At 35.7% G+C, this 15646-nt stretch overlaps 1 protein-coding gene across 2 annotated transcripts in view; it reads right to left on the bottom strand.

The window, feature by feature from the left end:
* Positions 1-10785: 10785 nt before the first annotated feature.
* The window catches only part of LOC109110776 (tetraspanin-9-like), a 165390-nt gene continuing 160529 nt past the window's right edge, over positions 10786-15646 (bottom strand). For both annotated transcript variants that reach the window (XM_042775525.1, XM_042775524.1), the window contains one exon: positions 10786-14465. In XM_042775525.1, the coding sequence (XP_042631459.1) occupies positions 14394-14465 (72 nt within the window). In that variant the 3' untranslated portion in view covers positions 10786-14393. The remainder of the gene's footprint in view (positions 14466-15646) is intronic.

The raw sequence follows: 15646 nt of genomic DNA, 5'->3' as shown, positions 1-15646 counted from the left end.
CGTGCAAATGGCAAGAAAAGTATTTTTTCCTTTCTGAATGAATCACTGATTCTGAATGGTTGAATGAACAATTGAAATCTGCTCACTCAAAGACAATTATGCCTATATGTTTTGTTCCTGAATGAATTTTGAGTGAACTGGCTAAATGATTTCAAAATTATAAAAAAAAAAATAATAATAAAATTGTAACCCCATACTGTTGTAACTATGTGAAAAGTCGAAATTGACACAAACTAATGCCTGTTCCAATAACCACATTTGCAAAAAATATACCACCCACGACCCTACAAAGGACAAATGGATTGGCAAATGAATGGGAAAATTGTTTGTTTTGTTTTTTTGGTTGATACACAATGTGCCTCCTAGTGGATGGAGCATAAAGCTACAAGTTACTTGCGGATGAACATTGTGTTGGTCATTACCTGAGTTGTGCTTTCGCTCTGCTGTTTTGCGCGGATGAATCTGATGGCGTGAGCCGCACCGCTGAGCAAGTATAAGCCGCTGCTGTTTTGACAACAGTTATTTTAAAATAGGGTTACAAAAGTTTGGCAATGCTGGCACTAGTCATAACGATTGCGTTTCATATCAGATAAGGTAAAACAGTTATAACTGTATAACTTTGCATGGCTATTTGGTTTAGAGTTTGACACAGTTTTGTGAACCTAGTCAGAGAACAGCAAATGTGATGCTATGCTAACTATGCTATGCAATGTTGATTCGTGATTTATTACAATGTCGCTTTCCCTTTTTGCTTGCAAACACTTTTCTTGAGGTTTATTTGTTGTGGCTTCAAGCTTTTTTTGACACCTTCCCCAGAATATGCGCAGTGCCATCATCTCCATGTGAACATCTGTTTGGATGAATCACAGAATTTTCTGCCATTCCTTTCATTTCAAACAATATGTCTGAATACTGGAAAACAATTTAACCCATAAACCACACAGCTTTTCACTCTTAAATGTGACACATTTTATTCTGTTTTTGTTTAAAGAATTGCATTTCGTCCGCTCTGACCTGTTGAGTGTTTATCCAGCAATCACCGTAGACATTTGCCAAGGGAACAGAGATCATAATATTTAGTTCTGCCAAGGAGTCACTCTAAATCGGTGATCTATGTTCTGTTTGAGTATCTTATCAGCATTTAGACATGTTTCACAGATTTAGCATTTCAGCCAAGCGGCTGCTTTAGACGTCATACCAGAATGGCACTGCTCTTGAGAGGCAAGAAAGCAATTCAAAACTCATAAATTCTCCTCGAATTGCTGCTGCGACAACTGTGTTGAAATTGAATCTTTGTATTACTGATACGTTTGGTAAACCCAATCTTCACAAAGCTCTTACTGATGTGATTATAACTGGGGTAATTAGCGGCACAGGCCATCATCGTTAGAGATAAAGGCACAGAGGAACGGCAAACGCTGACTTGACACTTTGAATCCATCTTTCGTGGCACTTTGTTGCAGAGTGAAATAAACCAATGACCACATACAGTTTTTTTGAGGTGATTAGATGAAAAATAATACAAATTTGCTTTTGCACTAATGCTAGACTACAAAGACTGAAAAAAGGGGGAGGGATTGTGTTCAAATAAAGGATCAAAATGAAGGATCACTGTATAACTGAACTCAAATTTTACATTTCTGAAAGGCCTTACAGTGTATGCTAGAGTGTTTTAGGTGGTTGTGGGGGTTTTGCAGTGGCTAAAGGTGGTTGCTAGGGTATTCTGGATGGTTTCTTGAACATGGACCAGCAAGTCTCTATGATGTTCCTCATCCAATATATGTGTGATATGGTCCTGGTGGCATTTTTTTTTTTTTTTCCACACTCATTTCATCATCCACTAGGTGAAAATTGATTCTGATCTCTTAGAAAACACTTATTTTATGATTCGTATAATATATGTTATATATTAAACAAATAAATGTAAAGTATTAACAAAGAATGAGCTATGAGATATAGTAATACTAGTTATACTTTCTGTATCTAGCACCACAAAATAATCTTACATATGCTTTAGGTCTCCAATTTGACTCAATCAATCAATCAAAAATTATATATTTATATATTATTTTTTTTATAAATTGTTACTTTTATTCCACAAGGACACTTTAAATTGATCAAAAGTGACAGTGACAATATATGTTATAATATATTTATATTTCAAGTAAACACTGTTATTTTGAACTTTCTATTCATCAGAAGAAAAAAAAAATCCTGAAAAAATGTTTCATGGTTGCCACAAAAAATATTTAGCAGTACAACTGTTTTCATCTTTGATAATAATAATGTTTCTTGAGGACCAAATCATTACAATGATTTCTGAAGGATCATGTGACACTAAAGACTAGAACAATGGGTGCTTTGCATCACAGGAATAAATGGTATTTTAAAAAATATATATTTAAATATAATTAGTTATTTTTGCGTTGTAATTATATTTCACAATAATATAGTTTTACTGCATTTTTGATGAAGTAAATGCAGCTTTGATGAACATAAGAAATGTCTTTCAAAAACATTAAACTCTTACTGACTCCAAACTTTGAAATGATATCCACAGTACAGTAGGTGCTATTTTTATTCTCCCAATACATGGATTTCCGAGGTAATTATGCAGAGATTATTATAGATGATACAGTTACTGTACATGTGTTGCCACCAAGAACATTTGAGAGAATGTTTTAAATTTGAAGGGGTGAAACTGGGGAAATATAAAACAATATTAAAAAAGTTAAAGTTAAATGCAATTATAATGATTTAGAGCTTCAGTCGCACCAAAGATATTTAAACTCGTAAAGCGCCATATGAATCCGTGCTTCACACTCCGACCTCATATCTGCTTCTATTTCTATGTCCATTTTCATTTTGGATATCAATAACTAGATTAAAACAGTAAGTGCTTGACTCTCACCTCTTCTGGTTGAGGAGTGCAGCATGAAAAGGGAACCTCACATCTCTCAGTGCTTGGGTTGAAGCAGAGGTTCCAGGACCAGTCGGTGTAGATGTTCCAGCCACAGCATTTGAACTGTAAAGAGAAGCGAGGAAGGAAGGGAGAGATAGTATTTTTAGACACTGCCTCTCAGATGACATATTCACCTTCTGTCTGCTGGACCCATAAGATTTTTCATTGTAAGAAGGACAAAGAGGCGAGAGAACATACTGTACTGTACCGTATTGGAGAGTAGAACATTTTCTAATTTAGAGAGTCATGCATGTGTTGAGTTCACATTACCATATTTACCCAAATCTGCGCAAAATAAAATGTTTTGCAGAATGTCCAAGCTGAGACAACCTACTAAAAATGACAAAAAAGCACCATAATGTAGGTCCAGAGGATTGTGTTGGGTCGCTAAGATTTTTATTAAAGAAATAATACTTTAATTCTGCAAGGATGCATTAAATTGACCAAAAATGACAGTAAAGTCTTTTATGTTGATACATTTTTATTTCAAACAAGTGTTGTTCTTTTGGACTCTATTTATCAAAATAAATAAATAAATAAAAAATATTAAGCACCACAACTTGTTTTCAACTTTGATAATAATTATTAATATTTCTTAAGCACCAATGATGCTAAAGGGTCACTGAAGACAGGAGTAATGGCTGCTGAAAATGAGAGAAAAAAAATCAAATAGAAAACTGATTTCAAATTGTAAGATTTCAAAATATTACTGCTTTTATAGTCAAATAAATGCAGCTCTGTTAAAAATAGTAAACTTATTTTAGAAACATTACATTTTCACAAATGCATGGCAAATTTGTATGTATTTAATTAAAATCTACACATATATTTGTCACATAAAACTAAAAAAGAAAAATTGACAATAATCTTTTATTTATTGACTTTGTTTTATTTTTATTTTTTTGTGGTAGAAATGCAAGTGGCATGGCCTGATGCATGAAACATTTGTGCAGTCTTTTAGTTGTGCAGTCCTTTAGGTTTTGAAGGTCCAGGTCATCTCTACAGTGCACAATGGCTTTTTTTTCCACAAATGTCCCCAGAGCATTGCTTGTCAGTGAACATGACACTTCATACAGTATATTTCCATATGTGCCTAAAATCAAACACTTACATCTGGGTTGTATATGCATATGTAATTGTGCTACAGGAGACAGGTAGACAGCGCTAATTCACCATGGCGTCTCTAATAACATATGCTTTAATATGGTAATTAACTCTTGGGGCCCCCCTGAGCTTTCTGCTTCTCCGCTGTCAGCTCCTCTAACGCTGGCATGTTCAAGAACCTCTGAATGTCATTAACAGGAAGCCTCCTAGAAAGCCTCCATCGAAACAGAACATTTGGTTTCACTTTGATGTGGCAAAGCTCTTTAATCATTAAGCAGCGAAGATGCTTGGAGCGACGTCCTTAAACTGTCCTGTTTAACCGTGTGGGCTGCGCTCTGATGGTGAAGTATAATGTGATGTAATACACTCGATGGGACCTTCTCCTGGACTGTAGAACTTCAGGAGTTCACTCGTAGGATGAGGTAATTGTAGAATAATAGGAAACTCTATAGCAGGAACTGATGAACAGTGGAAGTGAATGGTGGATTGCTTTTAAATAGACTTGTTATCCCATGAGATGGACCTGGAGACTGACAGATGACTGCTAGAAGAGGTTAACCCTCCCTTTGAGTGTTTTCTTCATTTGTAAGTCACTTTGAATAAAAATGTGCAGTAATGCTCACAATTTTAACGAGTCGTATGTTTTCTCGCAGAGCTCCTATGCATCCACAGAAGGTGATGAAGAACATGACCAACCGACCAGAATGAGAATCACAGCAGCATCAATGAGGAACGTGTCACACACTGCGTCTGAGGAAAAAACCCCAGAAACACCGCTAACCTCTCGACTGATGCACACACATCTGCAGTTTATATAGAGGTGAGGAACACACAACTCTTCTCAAACCTGTTGCTTTCTGAACTTTGGCATATACTCCAGTGGCTACAATAAGAAGAGAAAACACATAAAATATATAAATAGACAAGTAACATGAAATAATCAGCTGCGCATTGATCATCCACAAAAGTGTGTGTGTGTGTGTGTGTGTGTGTGTCTATGTGTTAATATACAAGTCATCCCATGTTGGTGTCCACATCAAATGAAATGTTTAATTTGTTTTATAAACATAGAAAGCATATTACATGCAAGTGTCTACTTTAATGTTTCAAAACGTGAAAATAAAATATTCATGTTCCATGGTCATTCAGCGTAACATATATTTATACACACAGTATTTATATATATATACACACACACACACACACACACACACACACACAGTATATATATATATGCATTCATACAGTTGTGGTAAAAATTTTACAAATTATATATATATATATATATATATATATTGTGGTAAAAATTTTACAAATATATATATGCATTCATACAGTTGTGGTAAAAATTTTACAAATACTTTGCAGTATCTGCAAAATGTTAATTATTTTGCTAAAATAAGAGGGATCATACAAAATGCATATTATTTTTTATTTAGTACTGCCTACTATATTTCACATAAAAGACGTTTACTTTAAAAATGACCCAGTTCAAAAGTTTACATACGCTTGATTCTTAATACTGTGTGGTTACCTGGATGATCCACAGCCCTTAACATTTAAACTTTCCACTATTCTTTATAAAAATCATTCAGGTCTCACATGAGTCCCTTGTTTGCCCTGAACAGTTAAACTGTCCACTGTTCTTTAGAAAAATCCTCCAGGTCCCACAAATTCGTTGGTGTTTCAGCATCTTTTGTGTATTTGATCCCTTTCCAACAGTGACTGTATGATTTTGAGGTCCATCTTTTAACACTGAGAACAACTGAGGGACGCATACGCAACTATCTCAAAAAATTCAATATGAGGAGAGCAGACATAAATCTAAAAATACTAAAAATCATCCTCTCACCAGTTGCTTATAAGTTATTGAAAATATAGCTCAGAAATATGAAGTTTGTTCTGGGAAAAGGTCTAGGATGATTGTTTTCAGCTGACACTTGACTTGATATTGTTTTATATAATGAAATCACATTCAGACATTTAAAGTGCTTTTAAATTGGATTATTGGATTTCATTTTGGATTATATTGGTTTCTCCACATCAATATATTATTACTGGTGGTTATTATTATTATTATTTTAAACAAAGGCTGCATTCTCGGGGTTAAATATAAGAGTCTCTGAGCAATAGCCTGGTCCTGAGCCCCTGTTGCTGCAGTCACCGTGTGGTTCAGAATAGAGCTTTTGTGTGTCTGAGTGCCACTGCAGTTCCATTATGCAGCTGAAGAATCTTCCAGCTGAGTTTATAAATGCAGCTGAATCCTATCATCTCACTCCTTAAGAGTCGATGACAGTACTTTGAGAGCATCTATGTACTTAGCTTGCATATGAAATATGAGGAATCAGGTTAAAGAGCCATTCAGAGGCTTTTTTGGTGCAGTGGAGAAACAGCCACTTTCTGAAAAGCAGCAAGCCAGCGCGGCTGGAACAAAAGACTAATGGATTATGCCTTCATACGCGGCCCAGAGGTCCGTCTGTTGAGCACAATCATTGGTTTAGTGTGAACAGTGATTTGGCAGTGCCGTTCACATTTCCAGCACAACACTCACTCACAAATGACAATTAATGGCAATCACAGGCCGCAGATCTTTTTTATTTTTCTTCCAATGAGAGTTTGCTATTTGAGGCAAAATGAGTGACGGCGACTGCTGGTGATGTGACAAAATTGTGAATGCACAGTGTGTGGCTTTTATTTCATTTCCATTTATTTTAACATTGAATTAACTTGCTCGACAATTATTTGTCAGGAACTTTTAGGTTTGTGGTTTGTTTAATATAATAATATTTAATATAATATATCATCAAATGATCTAGGTATCTGTAGGTAACAGATGAAGTTTTGTTCAAACTGTGATACTCATGGAAACATCAGTTAGAATGGGAGTTGCATTAGTCATTTGACTTACAAATCAAAAATGTTCTTGTTTTGTTACCTTAATGGTACATTTATTCAAATACACTAGTGTTCAAAAGTTAAACGTTTTTTATTTTTTTTTATTTTTTATGTTTTTATTTATTATGCTTACCAAGGCTGCATTTATTTGATCAAAAATTACAGTACATTAAAAACATGAAATATTAAAATAATTTTTCTATTTTAATATATTTTAAAATGTAGTTTATTTCTGTGATGGCAAATCAGAATTTTCAGCTCCTGTCTTCAGTGTCACATGATCCTTCAGAAATCATTCTAATATGCTGATTTGGTGCTCAATGTCAATGTTGTGCTGCTTAATATGTTTGTGAAAACATGATGCATTTTTCTAGATTCTTTGAAAAATGATGTTTTTCTTAAAAAAAAAATGTTTAACTTTTACTAACTGACTGGGCCTGCAGGGGCCAGTATATAGGCTAATGTAAACAGTATAACGTATACAGAACATCTTAAATCCAATGGGAAGTTTACAGGAAGCTTGAGACTTCCGAACAAAAGCATATTCCAAGGCAAATGCAAGCCATTCATTTGATTCTGAATGGCAGATCTGTGCAGACACTATCAAAGTCAATGCACTGATAAAACACAACACAAACACTATGAACAGAGGAGGAACATGAGAACAGATGCTTTTGATTTGATTGCACAGTTCTTTGGGGGATTCAAGCCTTCCGCTGCATCATATTCCCAGATCACATACTGGAGAGTGGTATTTTTACTCTTTTCATAGCTATAAAAATTCCTCGCAATTGTATGCAAATAGAGTGCTCTGAAACGAGTCGTGTTGTGTAGAAAACATCATGTTTGCAGAACAATTGCAACAGCGAGTCTGTAGAAAAGACTAAATGACACCCCCTGATGTTTTATTCATTTCAAAGCTGGCCAAAGAGCTTATGCTCTGCGGCCTGGAAATGTCCCGTCCCTCAGCAAAACATCATTTGGATCTGAATTCAAGGGTTGACGAAAGAGAACATTTCCATCCTGGTAAGGCTCACCTGCCTGTCCATTATCACAGATTTTTAGAAGCTGAAGATTAAAAAAACAGACAGATATGCCATCCATGTACGTTTCAGTCCACACCCATGGCCTGAAATGGACTTCAACAGTTTTCGTAAATGTGGACTGATGCTCCACATACATTAGTGTCTGTAGAAATGTCCAGAGCGCCACGATACATAAAAAGCCACCTTTGGATGCTTTGAAAGCTCTGTTTCATTGTTTTCTATCACCAGTACGGCCAGGGCAAGAACTTTCAGTTTCAGTTTCAGACAAGGCTTTTTGGGTGTTCTAGTTTTGACAATATTCTCCTCTATCTCAACATGAGAAGATATAGCAGTGGGTGATAATAGACAGACACATTGGGAAGAAAGAGACTCTTGAGACTTCAATGAATCAGACTGTCACCTGCCTGCTTTTCGGTTCAAAGTGATGATTTCATTAGCAGGCTGCTGTGAGACTCTTGGTAGATCAAGGACTGTGTAACCAGGGCAGGCAGTGCAAGCGCTAATTTACTGCTGGAAAGCCATTCTTACTATAAATGACCCATCATGAAACTGCAGTTTCGGGAGTAGTTTGGGTTCTGCTGGTCATCTGACTGCATTTTCTCACCGGTATCCCTTCTCTCTCTACTGAATCCATAAACAAAACTCAATGAATCCATTATCAATAGAAGAGCCTAAGCACAATCAGTTGGATTGTTGAGAGTCTTTCTCACAGGTTTATTGCTACAGGCCCTGAAAGGATTTTCTTTGAAAGTTCGGAGACAGACCAGTGCACTTCATGAGATCCAAGACATTGATTTGTTTGTTTCTGCCCTCATCCACAAATACACTGGGCGTATGCAATATGGATCCAGTATAGTCTATCATAATACTTGTATTACCATACTCAGACACTAATAGCTTTCAAAATATCTTGTAGCTATAAGAGTATTGATCCGGCCAAGAACAGCATTGTTGTGGGACATCTGTATTTGCATCCACAATTTTACTCAAGTCAGTTTGACCCACGATTTCATTGTAAAAAAAAAAAAAAAAAAAGGTTTTTAATAACCCTCTAAAATGTACATGTATACATTTGGCAGATGATTTTATCTGAGGAAATGCATTTCATTCATGAAAGCACACAAAACATTATTTAAATAAAAAGAGAATTAAAAACAACTAAATAAATGTTAAACAAGTTATTTTTGTTGAAAATGAAAGGTTTAAAACAAGTTGTTAAATATAGTTTTTTATATAGTTTATAGTTTTGTTCTCATATTTTTGTTGTCATGTGTGAGATGTATTAAGGTTTACTGTTTTTACTTGAATTATTATTGTTATTATTTATTTTCATGTGATATCTGGTGAATTGTAGTGTGAAATGTATGTAATACAAATACAGTCAATTTGACCAGCAACATAAAACTCAAACCCAAACTCAAACATAACACAAGAGTTAAATACAAGTATAAAGTGTGATCTTAAATTAAAAGAGATGATGAAATGCCACCTCCATTGTAAAACTCATACAATTCTCAAGCCTCCAAAAGAGTACATATAAAGCATATTAAAATGAAAAAGACGGTTCGCACAGTAGTTTGGCAACACACGTTCCTTTATTTAAAAAATAGTAGGATTTAAAGAATGCAATTTAGTGCACCACCTAATTTATTTATAGTGCTTTACATGTAGCAAAATACTCCACAGGACAAATCTGGGTTCACAAGATATCTGATAGCTGCCACTCACCAGGACACTACATTAAACACGTCACTCCAGAGCATTCGTTTCTACAGCTGTATATGCAGCTTACTGGTGGTGGTTAGGATGGCAGTACAAAAATACAGATATGACGGCAATTATAGAACTCAATTACTTTTTAGATCCTTTTTTATCCCAAGGATACAAAATTAATAGATCATTTTATGACAGTGTCTGTTAATGGGAGGAAATAAATTCCATAATTCATTTAGTTGCCCTGTGGTCATTTAGATCACCAATAAAAAGCTTTGTTGTCTCTGTAAAAGTATCAGAATTCAGTACCAACAAATGGCAACATTTCATTCAGATCTACCCCTTTTTGGTTCTTTTAATCAATAGGTACAAAAACAAAAAAGAAAGAAAAATGAAACATCAAAACACAATGAATGGGTACAAACTTAGTTGCAATGACTTGAAAAAATATACAAACAGATGGCATGGGTGTGCAAGCTTTTAGATGTTCTGGAGATATTCATTTTTCTGGGCCATCTCCAATATAATAGAAATATAGAGACCTTGCCTTTCTGATAATGAACAATTCCTTTGTATTAGGCAATTTATTAATAATGAACTACTTTATAATTGCTAGAAACTATAATGTGAATTTGCATGTGCTGCATGATAGTATCTACAGATGAAAACCCAACATAAATTAATTTTAAACTGAGATCAGGAAAGGCAAAAACATTTAGAAAATAATTAAAGGTTTATAATGCAAAATCTTATCAATCTATGCTTAACAAACCCTTAAAATCAATACATGACAAAATGTATGATACAAAACAATGATGACATGTACAAATAAGAACAACAACAACAACAAAATAATGACATTACAACCCTTGTATTGGAGCATCAAGCACTGAGATTCTCTCGCACCTTTAGATATTTGACAGGCATATTTAGACAGTTAGCAAAAAGCAATATCTTTGTTGCATATTAAACAAATATGCCCAGATGTCACACATTTGCAATGGATTATCAAAAGATAAATATTTAAATGCATAAATCCATAAACAAATACACAAAAACACAGAAAAAAAAACAAAAAAAAAAAAAAAAAACGGTTCAATGAAAATTGCTAATGCCAAACTGTTGTTGGTTGTTCAACATGACAGTGTCCTTCAACACTAACAACTCAACATCTGACAATTTCAGATTTAAATACACAATATAGTCTATAAAAGTGGAAAAATATAATGGAAAACTGGGTATCGTATATACATCAGTATATACTTTTTGAAAAATACGAATAACAGTAAGAGACGGATTTAAGTACATCTTTCAAAAAATGAAAAACATTGGAACAAGGACCAAAAATCTTTCCAAACTCTTAAACCTTGGAAAACTTTCATGTTGGATTAGTTCACAGGATGCAATTTTACAACTAAAGTGTGTAAATCAGTCAGATAAGAGGGTTGGGACACGTCACTGAAGTTCAGTGCGGTGGGGTTAGAGACAGTACACTGAGCACAAACCTAATCAGAGCTAGTATTGACTAACTCCACAGTGTTCTTGAAGCAAAAATGGGTTTGAAGCCACACCACCAGGCGTGACACACACACAAACATTTTCATTTATGATGGTAATAATGTTGACTGTGTAGACTGTCTAATTGTGTATTAGAAAATTAGCTTGCATTGTTTTGGTTTGTTAGCGATGGTGAACATGCAGAATTGATTGAAAAATGCTGTAGATTTCAGGCCTCCTGATACAAATGCCACATTAACAACAAATGCATTAAAGCCAACATGAAACACTCTTAACCAACATTAATTGAACACTTTTACTATTGGTAAAATGTAAGAATGGCTGCATAACCTAATGTAGTAAGCTAAACTGGGGTTCTTTTATAAATGCAATCATTTAACAATATATATATAATACACCTGTGTGTATATATGTAAAGAAAAATAAATAAATAACATAATGAATTGATTATACATTTAATATTATGTTTAGTTGGCTAATGTAAGACCGGGGGAAGAAAAGGTCAAAAAAGTAAACAGGGTACATTTTGGCTTCATGTTGACTTTAAATGCTTGCAGGCAAGAGTGTGAGTTAATTGAGTCTGCAGTCTCTCAGTCTTTTACTTTTTCCACTATCGTAATAACCTCAGGTTGCTCTTATAGCAGCAGTGTTCAGTGACAGAGTTCCTACACTCATCCAGAGCAGAAGCACTCTTTCCCCTCCATTTCAACACAGGATGAACGTTAGAAGTAGCTGTCGCTTCTGGTCCCAACTGTTTCTTAATATAAAGCACTTTTTCTAAAATACAGTAAACAGAGATTGTGTGTCAGTGAGTGTTTGATAGGATGAGAGGTGTTATTATTTTTCTCGAGTGCTCTATAACGTCCCTCTCGGTCACACATAAGCAACGCGCACAGGGCGAGCTCTTAAGGGACAGCAAGTAGTCTCAGTGACAGTCTGGATTGGAGACCATCAGATGACCCCACTCTGGCTGTCTCTCAGCCATCATCACGCCCCATCTATTGCTAAGTGATTTTAAACCCCTAAAAACCATCTGCTGGTAAACACACTCTCACTTCAAAACTTCCTTGTCAAGATGCGTTTCTTTTGAACCAAGTCCCTTTAGGCTGTGTGATACAGAAGCATTATCACCTCATTCAGCAGGAATGTAACCGTTACAGCCAAATGCTTGAAACTAAAAGACAGATGGAGGCAGAAAAGAGCAGAGAGACCCAGAAAAACAGCCCAGGATATAAAGCTGAGGTGTGCCGAAACAGAAACACTGCAGACGCTTTTCTTAAGATGAGTTATGGCTGGTGGATTATGGTCTACTATAACTTACACTATGACTGTGCTTGTGTTTGGTTCTGCTCTGCTGTACTGTATACAATTTAACTGTAATACTTGACTTATATCTTGCAATGAAGCATTACTGACAGTTTTCACAGTTCTGTTGGGTTGGCATTAGTGCTAGATTTCCTGCTAAGGATACTTTAAAGAAACGGTTCAGTCAAAAAGACATGTCACCTCATGTCACTCTGTACCCTGTGATTTTCTTCCGTAGGACACAAAAGGACAACAGACCACCAATTTAAGCCATTATCTAGCCCACATGTAATATGTGCCCACAGAACTTGTCGGAAAGGTCAGAACATGCTGCAGAATAAGAAAGCCCATCAATCACAAAGTTCTATAAATGACCATCTTGCAGCTCAGCACATTTACATATTAAAAGTAAGATACTGACAGTACCATAAAACCTGATGAAATACAGATTTATACACAAAGTCTGAATATGCATATGCACAAATGAGAGCTGGTGGAGGGTTGCCTGTTCCGAAGCAAGCAAGGATGTTTCGAATTGAAGAAACTGGAGAAAACTTGAAATATAACGTAGAGCACCAAACTAAATCATATGCTTTATTATTACACTATTTTCCCCCCCTCCTTTAAAAGTTTGAAAGCATCAGGTCTGCTTTTGTTGAACAGCAAAGAGCAAAATTCTTCAAACTATTTCCTTTTATGTTCCATGGAAGAAAGGGGAGTAAATTAATTTCCCAAAAACATAAACGTTACTGTCCTGGGGAGATATGCTAACATGAACTAGGTGGAATCTGTATCATTAGGCTTTGTCTTAACGATTTTTAGGGTACAGACTTGAAATCAATGAACAAAATGTGGGGAAATGGTCAAACTCACAAAGCTCTGCCTTTTATACATGCCTGGTTTACTTACTTTTGTAACCTTCCATCATCTTCTTCTATAAAAACTTTCAGTAGCAGTTTGGTTAAAATTACCTTTTAGTGGTTAACAGAGGATTTTTTTTGCATCTATATGCACGGCTGGCTAATTAGACCATCTGTATAAGGTAAAACAGTCCCTGTTTGATGAATTATACTGACATTAGATTGTGATGGTTCTCATTAGAGTGAAACTTTCAGCACGTTTTGATGCGTCCACAAATCACAAACCTTTAAACATAAGAAAAGGCTTGATTACCAACACACTCAGACAAGCTCAAATTCCTGGCCATACCTTTAACTCTTTGTACAGGCTTCTTCCAATCCTTGCACAAAAATGACAATTATGGGGTTGGGGCAAAGTCACATATAAAAACAAACAAACAAAAAAATTCTTGAGCCAAAATGACAGTTTTCTGTCTTGTACAAAACCGCATCATGCTAAAATGAAACTGTATGTCATTTACACTGTAGATGGTAGATGGTGATGCTTTTCAAATTCATCCCACCCTGAAGGTTATCAGTCTGATGTCTTCTCATCATCCTGTATGTTGGGTGGAAGGATTTACGTATTAGTAAAGCCACACAGTTTGTTGTCATTATTCTCCTTCCTGCAAAGGTTAGTTAGTTCAAGCTTAAAATATAGGTTCTAGAGGAGATGAAGCAAGTCAGAGGCCTCATGGGGAGGATGCTGGCCAAGAGTCGGTCCTCTAGTTCCTCTCTGTCCCCGGGTCTCTTTGGCAGATGAGCAGATGGGGGAAAAGAGTGGAAAAGAGAAAGACCATGACTGAAGTCTATACAGGATGGTAAGGTATAAGCTGGGGAATTAATGGGAAGAGGGGTTGACCAGTGGGAAAGTTAGATACAAGAGGAGGAGCTGTCCTCCAGAGTCTGTCCCATAATGCACCAGGGCTCCTCCCTTGAGAAACGGCCTTGTTAAGCATCATACTTCTTCCCGCTTCTGTGGATCTGATGGAACAGTGTCATGGAAAAGGCCATTCCTAGGAGCTGGAACGACAAAATCCAAATGTAAGGGTTAGTGTGAAACACATAAGCTATATGTCAGCAAACACAGATGGTCTGGGTTAATGGAGACACAACATTGGACATATTCCTAATAAAACACTAGGAAATTCATGGGTTGGTCAGTTGGCATATGCCTTTATCACCTGCTGTGCCTAGACCATTATGAGACCTGCTACCAAAAAGCAGCTTTCTTCATTGATGCAAATGTAAATATGAAAAAAAAAAATCATAAATGCATTTAATTATTTACTTTTTTTAATGTTTTAATGCATTAGATATTGTGATTTAACAATAAACAGGATTTTTATACAAATCTTTTATTTTTATCAAGTGCCAGATCAAGTGGCACATGAACCGCTCATTTCTTTCTCTTTCCTAGTAATAGCATGAAATAAACATGAATGAACACCAGAAGGTATCTTGTTTCAAACGCAGAAAGATGTCAATACACACCATTTTTCAAAATAAAGTCCACCGATGTTAATAAATTATCCTGTCTGTTTTCTTTTTGTCAGACAAAAATGGCAGATTTGGCATTATGATTGGTCAGATCGCCTGTCAGTCAAACTCCCTGCAAAAGGTCAATTCACCTTTGTTCATAATCGATTAGCATTCGTTTGTAAATTAATGTAAAATGTAAAAATTAAGCATGATTCATAAATGCTGTAAAACATCCTTCAATGCACCCAATGCATGAACTAGTAGTGTTTACAAATCCACCTGTAATTTAATGTAAACTGATATTTTTTGAAAGCAAAGCATAAATCATAGTTATTTTTAATGTAGATGTTTTTCCATTTGCATTTTTTTTTAGCCATTGGCCAGTTTATTTCAGTTCATTTTCTACTGTTCAGTTGATTTAGTTCAGCATGTAGAGGTGGCAGCAATCAGGTCACATGCTTCCAAGGCTGCACAAATCAGCCGAGCAGCTGCCAATGGATAGCTTTCTCCAGGTAGTGCAGACCGTCTTTGGAAAATTGACCTCATTTTGTAAAAAAGGAGGTTTGGTGATGTGAAGCATATTCACGGAGGTAAACGGAACTGTGTTGCAAATATACTGACTCTTTGAAGTTCATTTTTAGATCCATCCTGATACATCAAACGCACAGCGGTGGTCGACATTCCACAGTCATTATCTTAAAGCTGCAGAACCTGCAGTTTTT

Source organism: Cyprinus carpio, chromosome A18 (genome assembly GCF_018340385.1).
Source record: "Cyprinus carpio isolate SPL01 chromosome A18, ASM1834038v1, whole genome shotgun sequence".
Classification (NCBI taxonomy): Eukaryota; Metazoa; Chordata; class Actinopteri; order Cypriniformes; family Cyprinidae; genus Cyprinus; species Cyprinus carpio.
This window is presented reverse-complemented; position numbering and strand designations above follow the sequence as displayed.